Source organism: Zychaea mexicana (genome assembly GCF_025766255.1).
Source record: "Zychaea mexicana strain RSA 1403 chromosome Unknown BDB00scaffold_60, whole genome shotgun sequence".
Lineage (NCBI taxonomy): Eukaryota > Fungi > Mucoromycota > Mucoromycetes > Mucorales > Lichtheimiaceae > Zychaea > Zychaea mexicana.
Window position 1 is genome coordinate 1 of NW_026516723.1, and position 14439 is coordinate 14439.

Sequence of the window (14439 nt, forward strand, 5' to 3'; positions counted from 1 at the left end):
CTTCGTTACCGATCAAAACGAATTTCTTTCTGTCTCTCTCTCTCTCCCTTCTTTCTGTTTACTTTTTCCTGCAACTGTTTAAAGTTTTGTTTATCCAGCAACAACCATGCCTATGAAACCTGAAGAGTATATCGACGTCACTCCCGAAAAGAACCACTACTCCTTGGAGCACTTTGTCATTCCCAAGCACTATGAAAAGGACGTGTCCAGCATTCTGATCCCACACGGTGTCATTATGGTAGCGATAAGAACAACCCATTCCGAACTTTTGTTCTGGCATTGACAGGCTCCATCTTGCTTTTCCCACTTCGTCTTAACTCCTCTCTCTCTCTCTGGCCTTTTACAGGACCGTATCCAAAAACTTGCCCGTCTCATTGTGGACGACACAACTGGTCCTCTAGGTATTGTTTTGCGTGATAAAGCCGTGCCTTTTCGTGTTGCACAATAAGCAGAAAACTAAAAACTTTGTTTTGAAAAAAAAAAACCCAGTTGTATGCTGTATATTAAAAGGTGGCCACCAGTACTTTGCTGACCTTGTAAACCAGATCAAGGCGTTGACTAAGAACAACGGTATGAGCGTGCCCTTGAGCTTGGAGTTCATTCGCGTCAAATCCTACAAGAACGATCAGTCTGAAGGCGTCACTATCTCGCTGAGCGACAGTGAATGCCAGGATCTTGCTGGCAAAGTAAATATAATTTTGGCTGATAAGATAAGCCATCATAAAAAGAAGCTCAGCTTGGCGTACGCATGTATACTGATTATACCGTGTATCTTGCTTTCGTGTAGAATCTGCTTATTGTTGAAGATATCATCGACACCGGTAAAACCATGGTTAAATTGCTGAAACGCCTCCAGGATTTCAACCCAAAGTCGGTTCGCGTCACCAGCTTGTTGGTCAAGAAGACTGAGCGTAGCAATGGATACATTCCTGATTATGTCGGTTTCGCTATCCCTGATGCTTTCGTCGTTGGCTATGCATTGGATTACAACGAGTATTTCCGTGACCTCGACCATATCTGTGTTATTAGCGTAAGTTTCTATCTGTATGGTGCTACCTTTGTTCTGGATTACTAACTCTACTAACTTTGTTTTTAAAACAGGAACATGGAAAACAAGCATATGCTGTTTAATAAGTATACAAAGTGTTGGATGGTCGCTTTTCTTAATGGGGACAAGGGTGGAAGTTACCAACAAGGGATGATGTAATCAATCAAGATAAATAGAAAAGAAACCATGAGTGTACATAATATGAAAATCTAAACATCCGCCTTTGAAAAGCGTTACTGCTGTTATCGTTATTGTTGTTGTTGCTGTTCCTTTCTCACTGCTGCGCGTTTTGCTTCAAGCTTAACCAACTTGAGCTTGTCAAGCTCTTCACGTGTAGTCCTAGAAAAACATTTTCGTCAAAGGCCCGTTCTTTTTTTTTCTGCAACCCTGAGAGTTCGCAGTCAACTTTAAATAAGTATTTTCTTACCGTGTATTCAAGCAGTTGTTCATTGTCTTTAATTTATCACGGCAAGTCCACATTACTGTAATGTTATGTTCCTTGCTACATTCCACGAACTCTGTAAAAGATTTTGTTTTGTTTAATAAAGTACTCGTTGAAAAGTGCAGTTTACAGACAACAGAAAAGAAGAAAAGGCCAAGGTGGTACCTTTAATGGGAATCTTGCAGTATTCGAGTGCTTTGGCTTTGAGATCATTGTAACATGCTTCTTCCTCGGCTCGAGTCAACGCATGTACTTCGGCTGTGCGTTCAGCAAGAGGATTTTCTTTGGACACTTGGACCGTCTTTCCCATGGTGTGTTAGATTGCAAAAGAGCGTTGAGATTCTATCGGCTCTTTCAGCGCCGAGACCAATTGTTTCTTCACTTTGTTTCCCCGAGTATGAATAGCGCCACTTATTAATTTTGTGACAAATTAATGCAAACGCTCAATACGCTTGCATGTATCACAGAAACCTTTTGTATGTAAAGAATCGAATCGACAGAACTATGAACTGGCAGGCAGTTTTCGACTTACTATACTATCTGATAAGGTATGACATACTGGTACCATGGCAAGCAGTGACTAACATACTTGCAAAGTGGCAGAATCCATTTCTTGTTGAATGCTCATACGTACAGTATAAGTTAATGTCTGAATGGTATCCTGTTAAAAGAAGGTCTGTGAAACTAGATAGACATGATGTTTAAATCACATCATCTTGGAAACAATCAGCGGACCTCTCTGCTGAATGCAAACAACAAGTAGCATGCCATCTTTTGGGTCTGCTGTTCATCCAGCAAGATTGCAAAACAACTACAGCTATCACTACACTAGACATACCGACTACATTGATTAACTAACTTTTGTTTTGTATGGTTACTAGAGTATATATAAGCTAAGTATTGTGCTTCCATTTCTAGGATGTAATGGATATGCACAAAAATTTGTCAGAGTGAAATGATCTATGGATGGATTCGCGTCGGATAAAAGAAAATACACAGGATTGAGGAAGATCCCAGTGTAGGACGAGTGCTTCCTGTCCCGCCAAATTTCTGCAGAGCAGAGGTTCAGTTTCTCATTTTTTTTTGCACCCGCACTTATATAGCGAAGCTGCAATGGTGGCCAAACAGAAACTTTTGCTTGTTCTCATTGACGGCCTAGGCGACGTGGCCATTCCTCAACTCGATTATCAAACGCCTCTCCAAGCAGCAAAAACGCCATGGCTCGATAGACTGGCAGGTACGAGAAGGAAGTAGATCGTATATGAGTGTGAATCACAAACTAATTGGAGATTTCGTTCTCTCTCTCTCTCTCTTGTCAAAATGGTATTATAACAAGCGGGTGGTAAGAATGGACTCATGGATTCTGTTGAGCCTGGTTTGGCATGTGGATCAGATACAGCACACATGTCAATTCTCGGTTATAACCCTCGGAAGTAAGCTTTTGGTATTTGTTACGATAAAGGTAGAAAATGATTGCTAACACAGATTTTTTTCCCATTCAGGTACTACCGAGGTAGGGGCGCTTTCGAAACAATGGGTGCTGGTTTAGAAATGGTCCCAGGTGATATTGCGTTCAAGGTATTTTACTTGCCTTATCAAAATTTGGATAGCATTTTAAAAAACAAGTGTACTTAGAGAAGCATATCTGTCTTAGTCAAACTTTGCCTACCTCGATAGAGAAACTGAAATAGTCATTTCTAGACGTGCAGATCGTCATTTTGAAGGATTAGGACCCACACTATGTGATGCTTTGGATGGCGCGTAAGTAGTATGGTACCCTTTTCTCTTTGTATGAACAGCTCATTTATATGATTGTTTTATCTTATGAACAATTTATAGCAAGCTGCCATCATTCCCCGAACACACCGTTGCAGTGAAATACGCAACTGAACATCGATGTGGTGTACGTGTCCGGGGTCCCCGACTGACCGATACAATTAGTGGCACAGATCCTTTAAAAGACAAGTAAGTGATATGTAGAGATTAATCGGGGACGGTAAACTATGCTTTCACGTTTTAAAGAGGAGTCTGTTGACTCAATAGCACTATATAGTTTACCACTTGTAAAATGCGCTCCTACCGAAAATACCGTAGAAGCTCATATGACCAGCAAGGTATATGATGGTGGAATGTTAAAAGAATTCTGCAAGGATAGAACTGAAAGGCTGACGCATTTGTTTGCTTTAGTTGATTAACGAGCTATCTGATGTGTTTTACGAAATATTGAGCAAACACCCTATCAATGACGATAGAAAGAAAGCCGGCAAAACCCCAGCAAACTGTATACTACTTCGTGGATGCGGTAGCTGTATCGACGTAAGTTTTCAGATAGGCTTATGGTGGTAGTGGGATGACAAGAGATACCTGTATTCTCTTATGCATGGCATACTACGCATACACCTCATGGAAACACTTAGTACTAAATCAAAGTATCAAAGATTCCTAGTATAGAGAGACTGCACGGCTTTAAGAGCTTTTTGATTGCGCCTACTTGTATTATTGCAGGACTTGGCATGACTGCTGGTATGGATATTCTCCAAGTTGAAGGTGCCACGGGCGATTATCACACGAACTTTCAAGCCAAAGGCGATGCAGTTGTTGCCAATCTCAAAGGATCAAAGTACGATTTTGGATTTTTACATATAAAGGCGGTGGATGATGCCGGACATGACCGCAACATAGACTTCAAGGTACATAGTAAATAGTTTGGGATTATAGGCGTTGGATTGAAAGTGCGATATACATTAATACATACATGTGGATAACTGCTAATCGTTGTGTCTTGTAGATCAAATTTCTGGAAAAGATTGACATTATGATGGGTGACATTATCCGTCAGCTATGTGAAGATGACGGAGAAAATGAGGTAAAGAGGTTTAGACAATCGAAGTTTTTTATTTGTATATGAATGTATGTAACCACGCCATATCCTCATAGTATACAACCATTGTCACAAGCGACCACTCAACTCCAGTTCTTTATGGCGACCACAGCTGTGAACCAGTACCGTTTTGCATTAGCCGTGTCAAATATGCCATGGATCCATCATTGGGGCAGGGTGACTCAGTTACTCGATTTGAAGAGGTTGATGCTGCGCGAGGATGTTTGGGCCGATTTTGTGGTTCTCAGATGATGACTATAGCAAAGTCTTATATGTGTTCTGAATTACGTACCAATTAATTGTCGTGAAAACACTTATCCAGACAAGTCAATCCCGTTATATTTTTTCTTCAACTTTTGATAATCCTTCTTTTCTCCACTCTGTAGATATTAATGTACCAACAACAATCTTGTATTATCCCTCTTTCTGTGCTTTCTTTACACATCTGTTTTGAATAATGAAACCGAGAATATGAGTATCGGGAGACACCCATGGCTGTTCTCAACTAGAATACTAGTTATTTGCTACACAACTGACAATGCCCCACGTCTTTTGTCTTGTATCGCTTCCCAGTACGGATATGTAGAGCTTTTATAAGACAACAATCCACAATGGCTGATTCCGATTACTCCTCCGTTGTTGCCCGATGCATCTGTTATGGCCGAGTGCACGGCAACATCGATCAGAAACATGCACCATGCATAATGATAGATATTGTATAAGAAAGACAATGTGCGCGTTGTGACCTATGATTTCGTGTGTATTAGTTTACAGTGCCAACCGAATCATTTGACAATTTGATCACTTTTTGCAATGGTATGAAGGTGAACAATATATCGGATAGTATATCAAACAGCCTGAAAGCTGATTGCATCACAGAACCGACAGGCTAGCCGACCCTTTGCATACAATTAGAAACTGTCTACATAATCATTTGATGATATAATAGCTAGCTTGTAGAAGCAAGAACAAATGTAATATAATGCTGCGGATGAAACATGACCAGATTTATCGTCTGCTAAGGCGCGAGTAGTATCACAGGGTCGTGCACATAGCAATGTATGACATGTAAAAACTGTGTTGTAGTACATGAAAGCGAAAGTCCATCTACTTGCTAGAAGTAATGAGGAGGTTTGAGTATCATCCAATACTGTAACATATATTCAGAGCATTATTTGTAATGTGTGTCTACGCTTCCTATACACAGCCTCCTGTTTACTGAACTCAAAGGAACGCAAAATGCATATCTCTGCAACCAATTCAATGCCACATGCTTACTCTATTAAAAGCAACAGAGAAAGAAAGGGGCAACTGTTAAGAAAAGCCAAAAGCACCCACTTCTATCCGTAATTGACGGCTGCAAGGGAGGAAATGCAGCAACCCATTCCTTTTTCTTTACTAACAATAGCACTTTTTTTTTCTTTTCCTATCTTTTCTTGGCTGCATTTCAAGTTATTCTACTTCTTTATTCCTATGCCTTTAAATAAAAGCGATAACAACCAGCCAGTGCTTATTATCGGTGCGGGTATATCCGGACTTACACTGGCTAATGTGCTGAAATACCGTGGCGTACCTTACAAAATATTTGAAAGGGACGCATCTGCTTTTGCAAGATTTCAAGGGTGGGCAATTACATTAAACTTCTCTCTTCCCATGTTGAAAGCGGCAATCGCCCCTGCAAAGTATGCAACACTTGGAGCCAAGGCAGCAGTTAATCCAAATGATCGAGCTTCGTTTGCCGTGGTGGATGGCATTGAGAGCAGATGTTTGGGCCTGATGAGCGCGCCGCCGAATACCGATTTGTTTCGCCTTAACCGTGGGCGTTTCCGTACGTGGTTATTGGCGGACGTTATGGATGATGTTATATGGGGCAAGACATTTGATCACTACACCAATGTAGCAGTTGATGGTGATGGTGATGGCATCAAGAGCAGCAGCAGCAGTAGTAGTAGCAGTAGTAGCAGTAGTAGTAGCAGTAGTAGCAGTAGTAGTAGTGATAGTAGTTGTAGCGGCATCAAGGTGATCTTTACGGACGGAACGGTAGAATATGGCAAGATACTCGTAGGCGCAGACGGGGTCCATTCACATGTATGTCGTCAGCTCATTGGTCCCGAGGCATTCGAACAAACTACCACAACAAATGCGCTACGCAATCTGGCTGCAAGCTACTGGATCAACGACGAGTTGCGTCGCGAAATCGAAAAACTCGGCCCATGCATGATGATCGCTCCTGCAAGTAAGAGTGATGACTCCAACAAGCACTCGACCTGTATCATTGCTTCGTTACTGGATGTTGACCATACACAGAAAAATCCCTATGAAATGATGTGGTCTGTAACTTGGCCAGAGAAAGATGCTGGTATTCACCTTGCAGCTGTCGAAGAAGGAAAAAAAGTATTACATCCGTCATCTTGGCTATCAGCATCGGTCAAAAGCTATTGTGCAACAGACAAGCTCCAGCGGGCCAAGGCAAAAGTGGTCGAGGCTGGGTTCACGGGACCATTAAGGCAGTTAGTAATGGAAACGCCAGTTAACACTAATGTACGTTCCCTGTATATCAAAGAGCGAGCACCGCATCCGAATCTCGAGGCGATCTGCAACCAGAAACAACATCAGCGTACAGTGCTTATAGGCGATGCTGCACACCCAATGACAAATCACGGAGGCCAAGGTTAGTTGAATGTTGTTTAGAAGGTGTCAACCAGTGGTAGTGGGTTACGTCTGAGAGATATAAGTCGGTGTGTCAGTGTTTAGCAAGTTGTCGCTAATTCTCGTGTGGTATCAAGCTGGAAATCACGCTATAGTAGATGCGTGTTTACTCGGTTTAGAACTTGCCAACGCGTACAAAGATGAAAGTGCTGTAGAAGACACAGTGAACGCGTATTACAAGGATATGCTACCTAGAGCTCGAGAAGCAGTGGCGGCCGCACATCAATCATGTATCAGCTACCATTCACCACGCGCTCAAGTTTTGGAATATTTAAATACTATAGCATCAGCAGGGATTGAAGAATACTGCTTTAAGCAAAAACCTACCCCATTACAGAGGCATTACATTGCCTCAAAATTATAATCATTATTATACATAACCTAAGACAATAATATTATAGCGGAATAGTTTCAGATGAGGCTATTTTGATAATATTACACAAGCATTAAACGGCGCATTTCACTTGAGCACATGTACAATTCATATATTATACGGTTCTCGTTTCTAGAAGTATTATTCATAGAATCAAAAACCCTATTTCGCCTATAAACAAAATTGTTTGTCTTCATATTATGATATCGCAGTAATATCAACTTGGACAGGGTTTTGTTTTTCCATGCTGGTCAGTTGGCTTTTAAACTCTCCCTCTACCCCCTTGCTTGATTGAGGATCCATATATAAAGAGTAATGCAGTTTTCAAAACGATGTCATGCATTTAAAAAACTACACGCATGCATATGCATTTACTGATGCCCATTGTGAGCAGATGGTCGTATGAAAACGTCTATAGCCGCGATCCTGCTGTCTTGGTCATCACCCCTTCTCACCCAATGAAGTCCAAGCTCATAGCGTTAGCTTGAGCACCGTTCGATGGTTTTCTATCATATACGAATGGCTAAACAGAAACGTTCTCTACTGGAAATTCTTTAGGCCGAACCAGCAGTCCAGCAGAAAGCTCTTACTTGAGGGTTGTGTCGCAGGCAATAGGTTCTCTTTGTTACACCTGTAACCTGAAGCCAACATTTGGGTCAAAGGAAGCTTATAATACGACTTGGCGATGTGCAGCCCCAAGACTTTAACAGAACCGGTGCGACTGTCCTGAGTCGTTATCCTAGCCCTACATACCTTACACGTTACATTTTAAGCCATTGCTTCGACGAAGAAGAAGCAACCACACTCCCAGAGTAATTCTACTACTGCGGCAATCCACCACCTTCAGGAACCCTTTCCTAGCCAGGCACGCCTCAGTGTTCACGGTAAGGATTATTATTAGTGCATATACTATCTCAAGGAAGGCCATAACCATGGCGATCCTCATCTAATTTCAAAGTGATCGGCCTTGCTATAAGATATGTGGTTGTTCAGGAAAAAAGTACAAATCCGATACTAGAACAAAACGTTCTTTTGTTTTAAAGTTTGGTTCTGTATCGAATCATATTAAAGAATGCGGTTCTTGTCGAATGCTTTATTGATACCATACCGATTAGTGTTGTCCATATCATAGTTCCGCAATCGTTATGGTGCTCGGTCATATTACAAGAATGGTAAAAGTGAAAAATGTAATGGTCTTCTTAATTGGGACATTGGTAATCACTGCTCAAAAGCTGAAATGTTCATCGATATACCCTCTGTCTCATTACTCTTACGAGGACCTGGCCCAGTAGCATTAGGCCGCAAGTCTCACTCACAGCAGCAATTATGATCTAACTTTTCTTTTCTGATCACTAGAGTAGTTCTTGTTGTAAGGTTGAGCAAAGAAATTACACCGATTAGGATACGAATTGTCAGTCATACAAAGCAGTATTTGTGTTTATATCTTTGTAGGGACGGACCCAACATGATGAACCTGGAGATGTAATTCTCCTGAGAAATCAGCTCGAGTACTTCTCATTATATGCGCCAGAGAGAAGGGCTTGCCTGACGCAAATCACTTCCTACTCATACGGATGCATATTTCTCAGCTGTATATGATATCCTCCGGTTTTCCGGCGTACACACCCAGAGGTTTTTTGTGCAGATTTGTTTACAAACAATGAAGGATTCAAAAAATTGCCTTTTACGGTCGAGCATCTAACAAGGTGGGGGGAGCGGGGGTTATGCATATTGGGTGATCGAGAGAAAGCTTCAACGATCGTTCCAATAGGCGTAAACAAACAAGCAAGCAAGCAAGAGGGCGTTCAGATTTTTCAGTTCAGAATTATTTGTAAAAACGACATTTGAAAAAAGTACACAGTAGAAAGAGAAATAGAACTAAGGACGCGACTACTACTACTACTACTATTACTGTCATACTTCTAGCTAGGATACAGGTCACGACGAAGGTAGATATTATGAAGGAGGGAATGGGTATGCTTACCTCACTTATCAGACTACATAAGACGGCAAGTATCAGCTATTGCTCTGTATGGTATAAACAGTTGATTAGAAAAGGCATCCTAGGAATAATACACATATCAACTTCGTCCATTACCTTAACATGGGATAAATGTAAAAGAGCTAGATACACAAGAAGTAAACAGATCTATGCCACACCAATATGCAGAACGGTGGACGAGATTTGGCCAGGAAATTTGCAGAAGAATATATGCTACGTCATATATGTGAAGGTGGTCGTTTCGTGGATTGTTTTTCAGGAGTTTGGGAAACCTGCCGTCCAGATGTTATCGCTTCGTATGATATGATCCTGCGTTGGTACAAAGTGGGCTCGTTCTGGCAGACAACACAAACAGCAGTAAGAAGCTTAAGGTTGGCCTAGCTGCCTTGTTCTATAATCCGCCAAGACGAGTGGGTTGACACTAGATGTCATCACGGCGAAACAAGGCGACGAGTACTATGTTCAAGCTTACGATTTTGTTCTGGCTGCTGGTGAAGCTGCGTCAATGCATTTTTGATTGCTGCGTTCAAGACATCGCAAGCAATTTTATCGTCGTGCGGTTACCTCGCGATGATTTCGTCCTTAATAGCACTGACGAAGATCTTGTTGTCGAAGTTTTCGACATGTCACAAAGTCCAATAACGAGTGGGCCACAGAGAGACTCGTTGAGCGCCAATAAGTCGAAGTTTGGGACTTGCTGGTGGCTCAAAAACACGACGTACAACTTTGAAAAAATCGTTTACTAAACCCATTCCTTCAATCTTTTCTTTATAACATTTCTCTTCTTAATACGTTACCTATGTCTCATTCCTATACCCTTTGTTGATAATTCTTCTATGCATTTTAACGAACCTCTTTTATATTCTTTCTGGATGATTTTTCTATGCGTTTTATGACCACCTTTTATATTCTTTCTGTATGATTCTTATGTCCGTTTTCTATGCCCCTCTAAATCCTATTTTTTGTCTTTCGCTTCTTTTCTTATATGCCAGTTTTTATTAATATATTTTATGCCTCTTCAGTAAAGTGTTGTTACAACTACAAACAGATTACTTTTCTGTGATTGCGTAATTACATTTTCATTACAAAGACATTGTAAATCTGGCAGCTTAATTAGCGGAAACCAATTGTGATTGGACAGATCGTGTACGTGGTGGGTGCTCACTTCCAGGAGGGGGGCGTTGAATAAGCGAGAGAGTCCTTTTCGTACAAGAAATGCAAACAAAGACGCACCAAAAAAGTCTCCCAGGTTGTTTGGGGGAGGCTGCTCACCTCCTTTGAAAACGGGCCGAAATTGTGTCCAATAAATCATGGTATCTTAAAGTTTGTCAATCTGGGTGTGTACACACCCAAAGTGCCCCGTTTCCCAATTTGGAACATGGAAAAGTAAACAGAGATCAAGAAAAATTTCCTTTTACAGAAGGGGCATGTGAGATGATTTTTGGGGGATTCCACTTTCGGGGGAGATGTAACTGGGCAACGGAGGATGAGTTTCATTTTATTTTACGCCCTCAATGGGAAGCGTTGCAACGAATACAAAAAAAACGATAGCTGGTGACGACGCTGGACCGTACAGCCAAGCCAACAATGATGTTGAACAGCTCCACTACTCTTGACATTCTTTCTACGACAAAGTTGTGCCGACTTGGATCATTTATCTAGCGAAAAAACGCGTCAGTTTTCATGGTTTAGATTATGAAAGCCATTATCCGCTATAATAGAAAGCAGCTTACCATGGTATTTGACTGAGTAGAGACAGGCCATCCTATTATACAGAGTGTTAGTTGATATGTGTTCGTACGTTATATAATATGCTATCAATCAAAAGCTTACGTTTTTTGTAATAAAAGATGCTCTATATATGAGACATTAAAAGAAGTGTTAGAAGATAAGCAAAAAAAGCTCATTAGAAAGAAAACGCAGATTAGTATACTCACTGCTGGACTTCGAAATCTGCAGATGGGGAGAGTTTTTGTCAGAGCAAGATGCAAGAATGTCCCCCCACACGCTGGTTCTCACACCCGTGTGCCTCTTCAGTTCTCCTGGCACTTCGCTTAGAAGTAAACAAAACTCCAGCTTCAGCCAATCACTTCTTTTATTTATCCAAGTTTGAGCGTAGCAATGTCCTTTTTTATGAATTTGCATCTTGGGGTGTGTATAGCGGGTAACGCTGTTTGGTAATATACGCCTTACTGGCTATTTTTGAAGCTTTTACATTCTTTTCAAAGCTTCGGCATTCTATATAAAACAAGCGACACCCCTCCCCTCCGATTGCGCGTTTGTTTTCTTTAACTTTTTCCTCATTTATCAGAACCATCATGACTGTCCAAGACCTCACATCTGTCGAAGCTTTCCGAGAACTCATCAAGAGTGACAAGCTTGTATGTATTGCATTTCCTTTGCAGTTCTTGCTGTAGTCGTGTCACATCCACCCCTACTAAAACAATAGTATTCATGTGCGATAGGTCATTGTCTACGCGTGGACCCCACAGACCGAGGACCAAGGGATGTTTGAAATTGTCGAGGGGATGTCCCAAGATTACACTGATGCCATTTTTGCCAAGGTTAACGCTGATGCGGTTCACGTATGTGTTTGCTACCATCTGCTTTGCTGGAATAAGGAGGAAGGGGGTGGGGAAGGGAGTTTACTTTTTGGCCAAATCTTACGAAACAGCTGACATTTTTTTCGCTAAAAAAATTACTAGGATATCTTTTACGAAGTTTCTGATCAGATTCTGCCTACCTTCTTGTTCTACAAGAACGGCCAAAAGGTTGATGAAGTCCGTGATGACAAGGACTCCAGCCAAGTCGATGGCAAGATCAAGGAACACCTTGCTCAATAAATTGTTACGTTTTTTTGTTATCGCAACATATCCCACCTAATCGCATATTTATATATGCTCATCTCGAAATAAAAACAACGCTGCATACGTATATATATCTTATACCACATTTGCCGTCATTTAACTGTCCATCGTCGTCACTCGTCATCCAATGTTATCGGCCGCTTCCAAGCATGCCACAGCCTTTATTTATATACTAAATGTGGTAGTAAACTTGTTATTAAAGAAGAATTTGCTATTCCTATGTCTCTTTAGCCGTTTTCAAAGCTTGTGGCAGTCCGCCTACGTACATGAACACTGAAGACCAAACCGACACCAACAACACCATCACCAGTAGACAACCTTGAAATACCTGAGCTTTATCAACACTATTATTAAGGCCCGATAAAGACGAAAGCTTTGATCGACCTCTCGTATCAGCTCGCGAAAATTACAATGCAGCCGGGCATTACCCCGTCGCCAAATCAGTCAAGCAAGTCGTCGGTTACCCGCGCATCGATAACCGCCTTGCCTCTATCACCATCAAAGACTTGCTTAGGCAAAATCCAGAGCTTGAAGCAGGTCTCCTGCGCACGCCAGATATCGACGCAGAATTACAGCCATTCTTTACAGGGAGAAGCAAAGGCTAGAGACAGACAGCTCGCCAAAATTCAAAAAGAAGTGTACCAAGCTCTCCGCCCCGCCTGTTATACACTCCACTTCTTGGAAACATCAGTCTTACATGAACACGCCGATTAGGTCTTCATGGCATCCATGGCGCGCAAGTTTCAGAACATCATCGCACTTGGGTTCCACACAGCTGAAGACAATTGAATCGAAAGACGAGAAGCCTTGGCAAAATCAGCGCGTTGGAGTCAAGCTCTCATTAGTGCCTGCTCCACGACAGAAACCTCAGCTGAACACGACGCAGATTTGTTTGGCCCCGAGTTCTGCCAAAAGGTTCATGACGAAGCCCGCAACTGGAATCACCATCGCGTCATTGTCAATGCCAACTCGAACGGGAGCAACAGCAACTACAACAACCGTGGTGGCTTCCGTGGGTATACCAAAACCCAATGGAAAAACTACTCCGGAGGTGGAGCGGGCGCCAGCAATACCTCCGACAGATAAACAATACAATACTCAGGCAATGGCGCAACCACGGCGAACCTGGATTCAGCATTGCCGACGTCTGATGGTCCTGCAGCAACCAGTTCCACTATGTACCGCCCTCATATCCAGTAGTAGGAGCTCTGCTACAAGTCAACAAACAAACCTGGGTTCAACACCAGATCCATGGACATTGAAACAAATATCAGCCCGAGTACGGATTCCCTTTACAGTTTTCCCCCAAAAATGGTTGGCTACGAGGACCATCGCTTACGTATGTCACAGGAGAACGCCGCTCTCCTGGATCAAGCAGTATACAGGAGCTATTACTGAACAAACAAGCCATCGAAGAGATTCCATATCACCAGATGCATGTGCAATCGTATCTGTTTCCGCTCCGGCAACACAACAAGGTTCGTGCGGTACTGAATTGCTCACAATTGAACGACTATATCCAATACGAGCATTTCAAAATGGAGGGTCTGCCGACCTTGCGACATATGGTCCGTCCATCGGAGTGGATAGTGAGGTGCATTCTCCAGGATGCATACTTACATATCCCGCTACATTCGGACGACCGTCCTTCTGTGGCATTTTGTTGGCAACAGAAGACCTATCAAGCACGTCGCCTGATGTTTGGAGTGGCCCATGCGCCCCGGTTGTTTACAAAAATTATGGTCAAGTTGCTTGCCCCATTGCGGAAACAAGGCCTGAAATTGACATTTCACATCTCTGCTAGCATCGAGCAAAGAACAAGCACGCCAACATGGCCACCTTTTAAAGACCCATCTGGAACCATTGGGATTTCTAAACGCAAGCGATTCCGGGCGGGGTTATTACAGCACAGGTCGACAAGGTTTCGGACATTGGCGACCACAAGAACAAGCGATGTCAATCAATTGGCGAGAGAACTAGGGGCAGTTCTGCATGCGTTACAGAGCCATCAGCAAACATGGCGCAAGGAAATTGTCCAAATCCGATCCGACAGTGTTACGACATGCGCCCTCATAAACAAACAAGGTTCAATCAGCATCAACATTTTCATCAGTTAG

At 42.2% G+C, this 14439-nt stretch overlaps 8 protein-coding genes across 8 annotated transcripts; 7 read left to right on the plus strand and 1 right to left on the minus strand.

The window, feature by feature from the left end:
• On the plus strand, positions 1-1539 carry BDB00DRAFT_506264 (phosphoribosyltransferase-like protein). The gene is made up of 5 exons (XM_053117639.1): positions 1-238; positions 347-401; positions 490-686; positions 788-1030; positions 1102-1539. Exons 1-5 carry the CDS (start codon positions 107-109, stop codon positions 1129-1131), a joined length of 657 nt encoding a protein of 218 aa, XP_052977498.1. The 5' UTR covers positions 1-106; the 3' UTR covers positions 1132-1539.
• BDB00DRAFT_767319 (uncharacterized protein) lies at positions 1297-1800 on the minus strand (the record flags this gene model as incomplete). The annotated part of the gene is made up of 3 exons (XM_053119660.1): positions 1297-1387; positions 1476-1566; positions 1656-1800. The coding sequence occupies 3 exons, from the start codon at positions 1798-1800 to the stop codon at positions 1297-1299; spliced, it is 327 nt and encodes a 108-aa protein (XP_052977499.1).
• A 354-nt stretch (positions 1801-2154) lies between these two features.
• On the plus strand, positions 2155-4895 carry BDB00DRAFT_833575 (2,3-bisphosphoglycerate-independent phosphoglycerate mutase-domain-containing protein). The gene is made up of 10 exons (XM_053124274.1): positions 2155-2727; positions 2827-2923; positions 2993-3068; positions 3145-3251; positions 3330-3455; positions 3544-3604; positions 3678-3806; positions 3929-4180; positions 4279-4356; positions 4428-4895. The coding sequence occupies exons 1-10, from the start codon at positions 2604-2606 to the stop codon at positions 4668-4670; spliced, it is 1293 nt and encodes a 430-aa protein (XP_052977500.1). The 5' UTR covers positions 2155-2603; the 3' UTR covers positions 4671-4895.
• A 684-nt stretch (positions 4896-5579) lies between these two features.
• On the plus strand, positions 5580-7569 carry BDB00DRAFT_833579 (uncharacterized protein). Its single transcript, XM_053124275.1, is given in 4 exon segments — positions 5580-5605; positions 5623-6314; positions 6348-7042; positions 7158-7569. The coding sequence occupies 3 exon segments, from the start codon at positions 5743-5745 to the stop codon at positions 7442-7444; spliced, it is 1554 nt and encodes a 517-aa protein (XP_052977501.1). The 5' UTR covers positions 5580-5605; positions 5623-5742; the 3' UTR covers positions 7445-7569.
• Positions 7570-9880: 2311 nt separating this feature from the next.
• On the plus strand, positions 9881-10201 carry BDB00DRAFT_833583 (uncharacterized protein; the record flags this gene model as incomplete). The annotated part of the gene is made up of 1 exon (XM_053124276.1): positions 9881-10201. One exon carries the CDS (start codon positions 9881-9883, stop codon positions 10199-10201), a length of 321 nt encoding a protein of 106 aa, XP_052977502.1.
• Positions 10202-11680: 1479 nt separating this feature from the next.
• BDB00DRAFT_930548 (uncharacterized protein) lies at positions 11681-12481 on the plus strand. The gene is made up of 3 exons (XM_053129006.1): positions 11681-11836; positions 11921-12040; positions 12161-12481. Exons 1-3 carry the CDS (start codon positions 11774-11776, stop codon positions 12296-12298), a joined length of 321 nt encoding a protein of 106 aa, XP_052977503.1. The 5' UTR covers positions 11681-11773; the 3' UTR covers positions 12299-12481.
• Positions 12482-12588: 107 nt separating this feature from the next.
• On the plus strand, positions 12589-12927 carry BDB00DRAFT_874470 (uncharacterized protein; the record flags this gene model as incomplete). The annotated part of the gene is made up of 2 exons (XM_053127226.1): positions 12589-12631; positions 12719-12927. 2 exons carry the CDS (start codon positions 12589-12591, stop codon positions 12925-12927), a joined length of 252 nt encoding a protein of 83 aa, XP_052977504.1.
• Positions 12928-13042: 115 nt separating this feature from the next.
• Positions 13043-14439, plus strand: BDB00DRAFT_874471 (uncharacterized protein; the record flags this gene model as incomplete). Its single annotated transcript, XM_053127227.1, has 5 exons — positions 13043-13086; positions 13168-13338; positions 13425-13467; positions 13597-13890; positions 13996-14439. The coding sequence occupies 5 exons, from the start codon at positions 13043-13045 to the stop codon at positions 14437-14439; spliced, it is 996 nt and encodes a 331-aa protein (XP_052977505.1).

Coding starts and splice junctions, on each gene's coding strand:
- BDB00DRAFT_506264 (XM_053117639.1), top strand. CDS start 107: ATGCCTATGAAACCTGAAGAGTATATCGACGTCACTCCCGAAAAGAAC. Junction 402..489: donor CGACACAACTGGTCCTCTAG/GTATTGTTTTGC, acceptor AAAAAAACCCAG/TTGTATGCTGTATATTAAAA. Junction 1,031..1,101: donor ACCATATCTGTGTTATTAGC/GTAAGTTTCTAT, acceptor TTTTTAAAACAG/GAACATGGAAAACAAGCATA.
- BDB00DRAFT_833575 (XM_053124274.1), top strand. CDS start 2,604: ATGGTGGCCAAACAGAAACTTTTGCTTGTTCTCATTGACGGCCTAGGC. Junction 3,252..3,329: donor TGTGATGCTTTGGATGGCGC/GTAAGTAGTATG, acceptor AACAATTTATAG/CAAGCTGCCATCATTCCCCG. Junction 3,605..3,677: donor AAGCTCATATGACCAGCAAG/GTATATGATGGT, acceptor TGTTTGCTTTAG/TTGATTAACGAGCTATCTGA.
- BDB00DRAFT_833579 (XM_053124275.1), top strand. CDS start 5,743: ATGCAGCAACCCATTCCTTTTTCTTTACTAACAATAGCACTTTTTTTT. Junction 6,315..6,347: donor ATCAAGAGCAGCAGCAGCAG/TAGTAGTAGCAG, acceptor TAGTAGTAGCAG/TAGTAGCAGTAGTAGTAGTG. Junction 7,043..7,157: donor GACAAATCACGGAGGCCAAG/GTTAGTTGAATG, acceptor TGTGGTATCAAG/CTGGAAATCACGCTATAGTA.
- BDB00DRAFT_930548 (XM_053129006.1), top strand. CDS start 11,774: ATGACTGTCCAAGACCTCACATCTGTCGAAGCTTTCCGAGAACTCATC. Junction 11,837..11,920: donor TCATCAAGAGTGACAAGCTT/GTATGTATTGCA, acceptor CATGTGCGATAG/GTCATTGTCTACGCGTGGAC. Junction 12,041..12,160: donor TTAACGCTGATGCGGTTCAC/GTATGTGTTTGC, acceptor AAAAATTACTAG/GATATCTTTTACGAAGTTTC.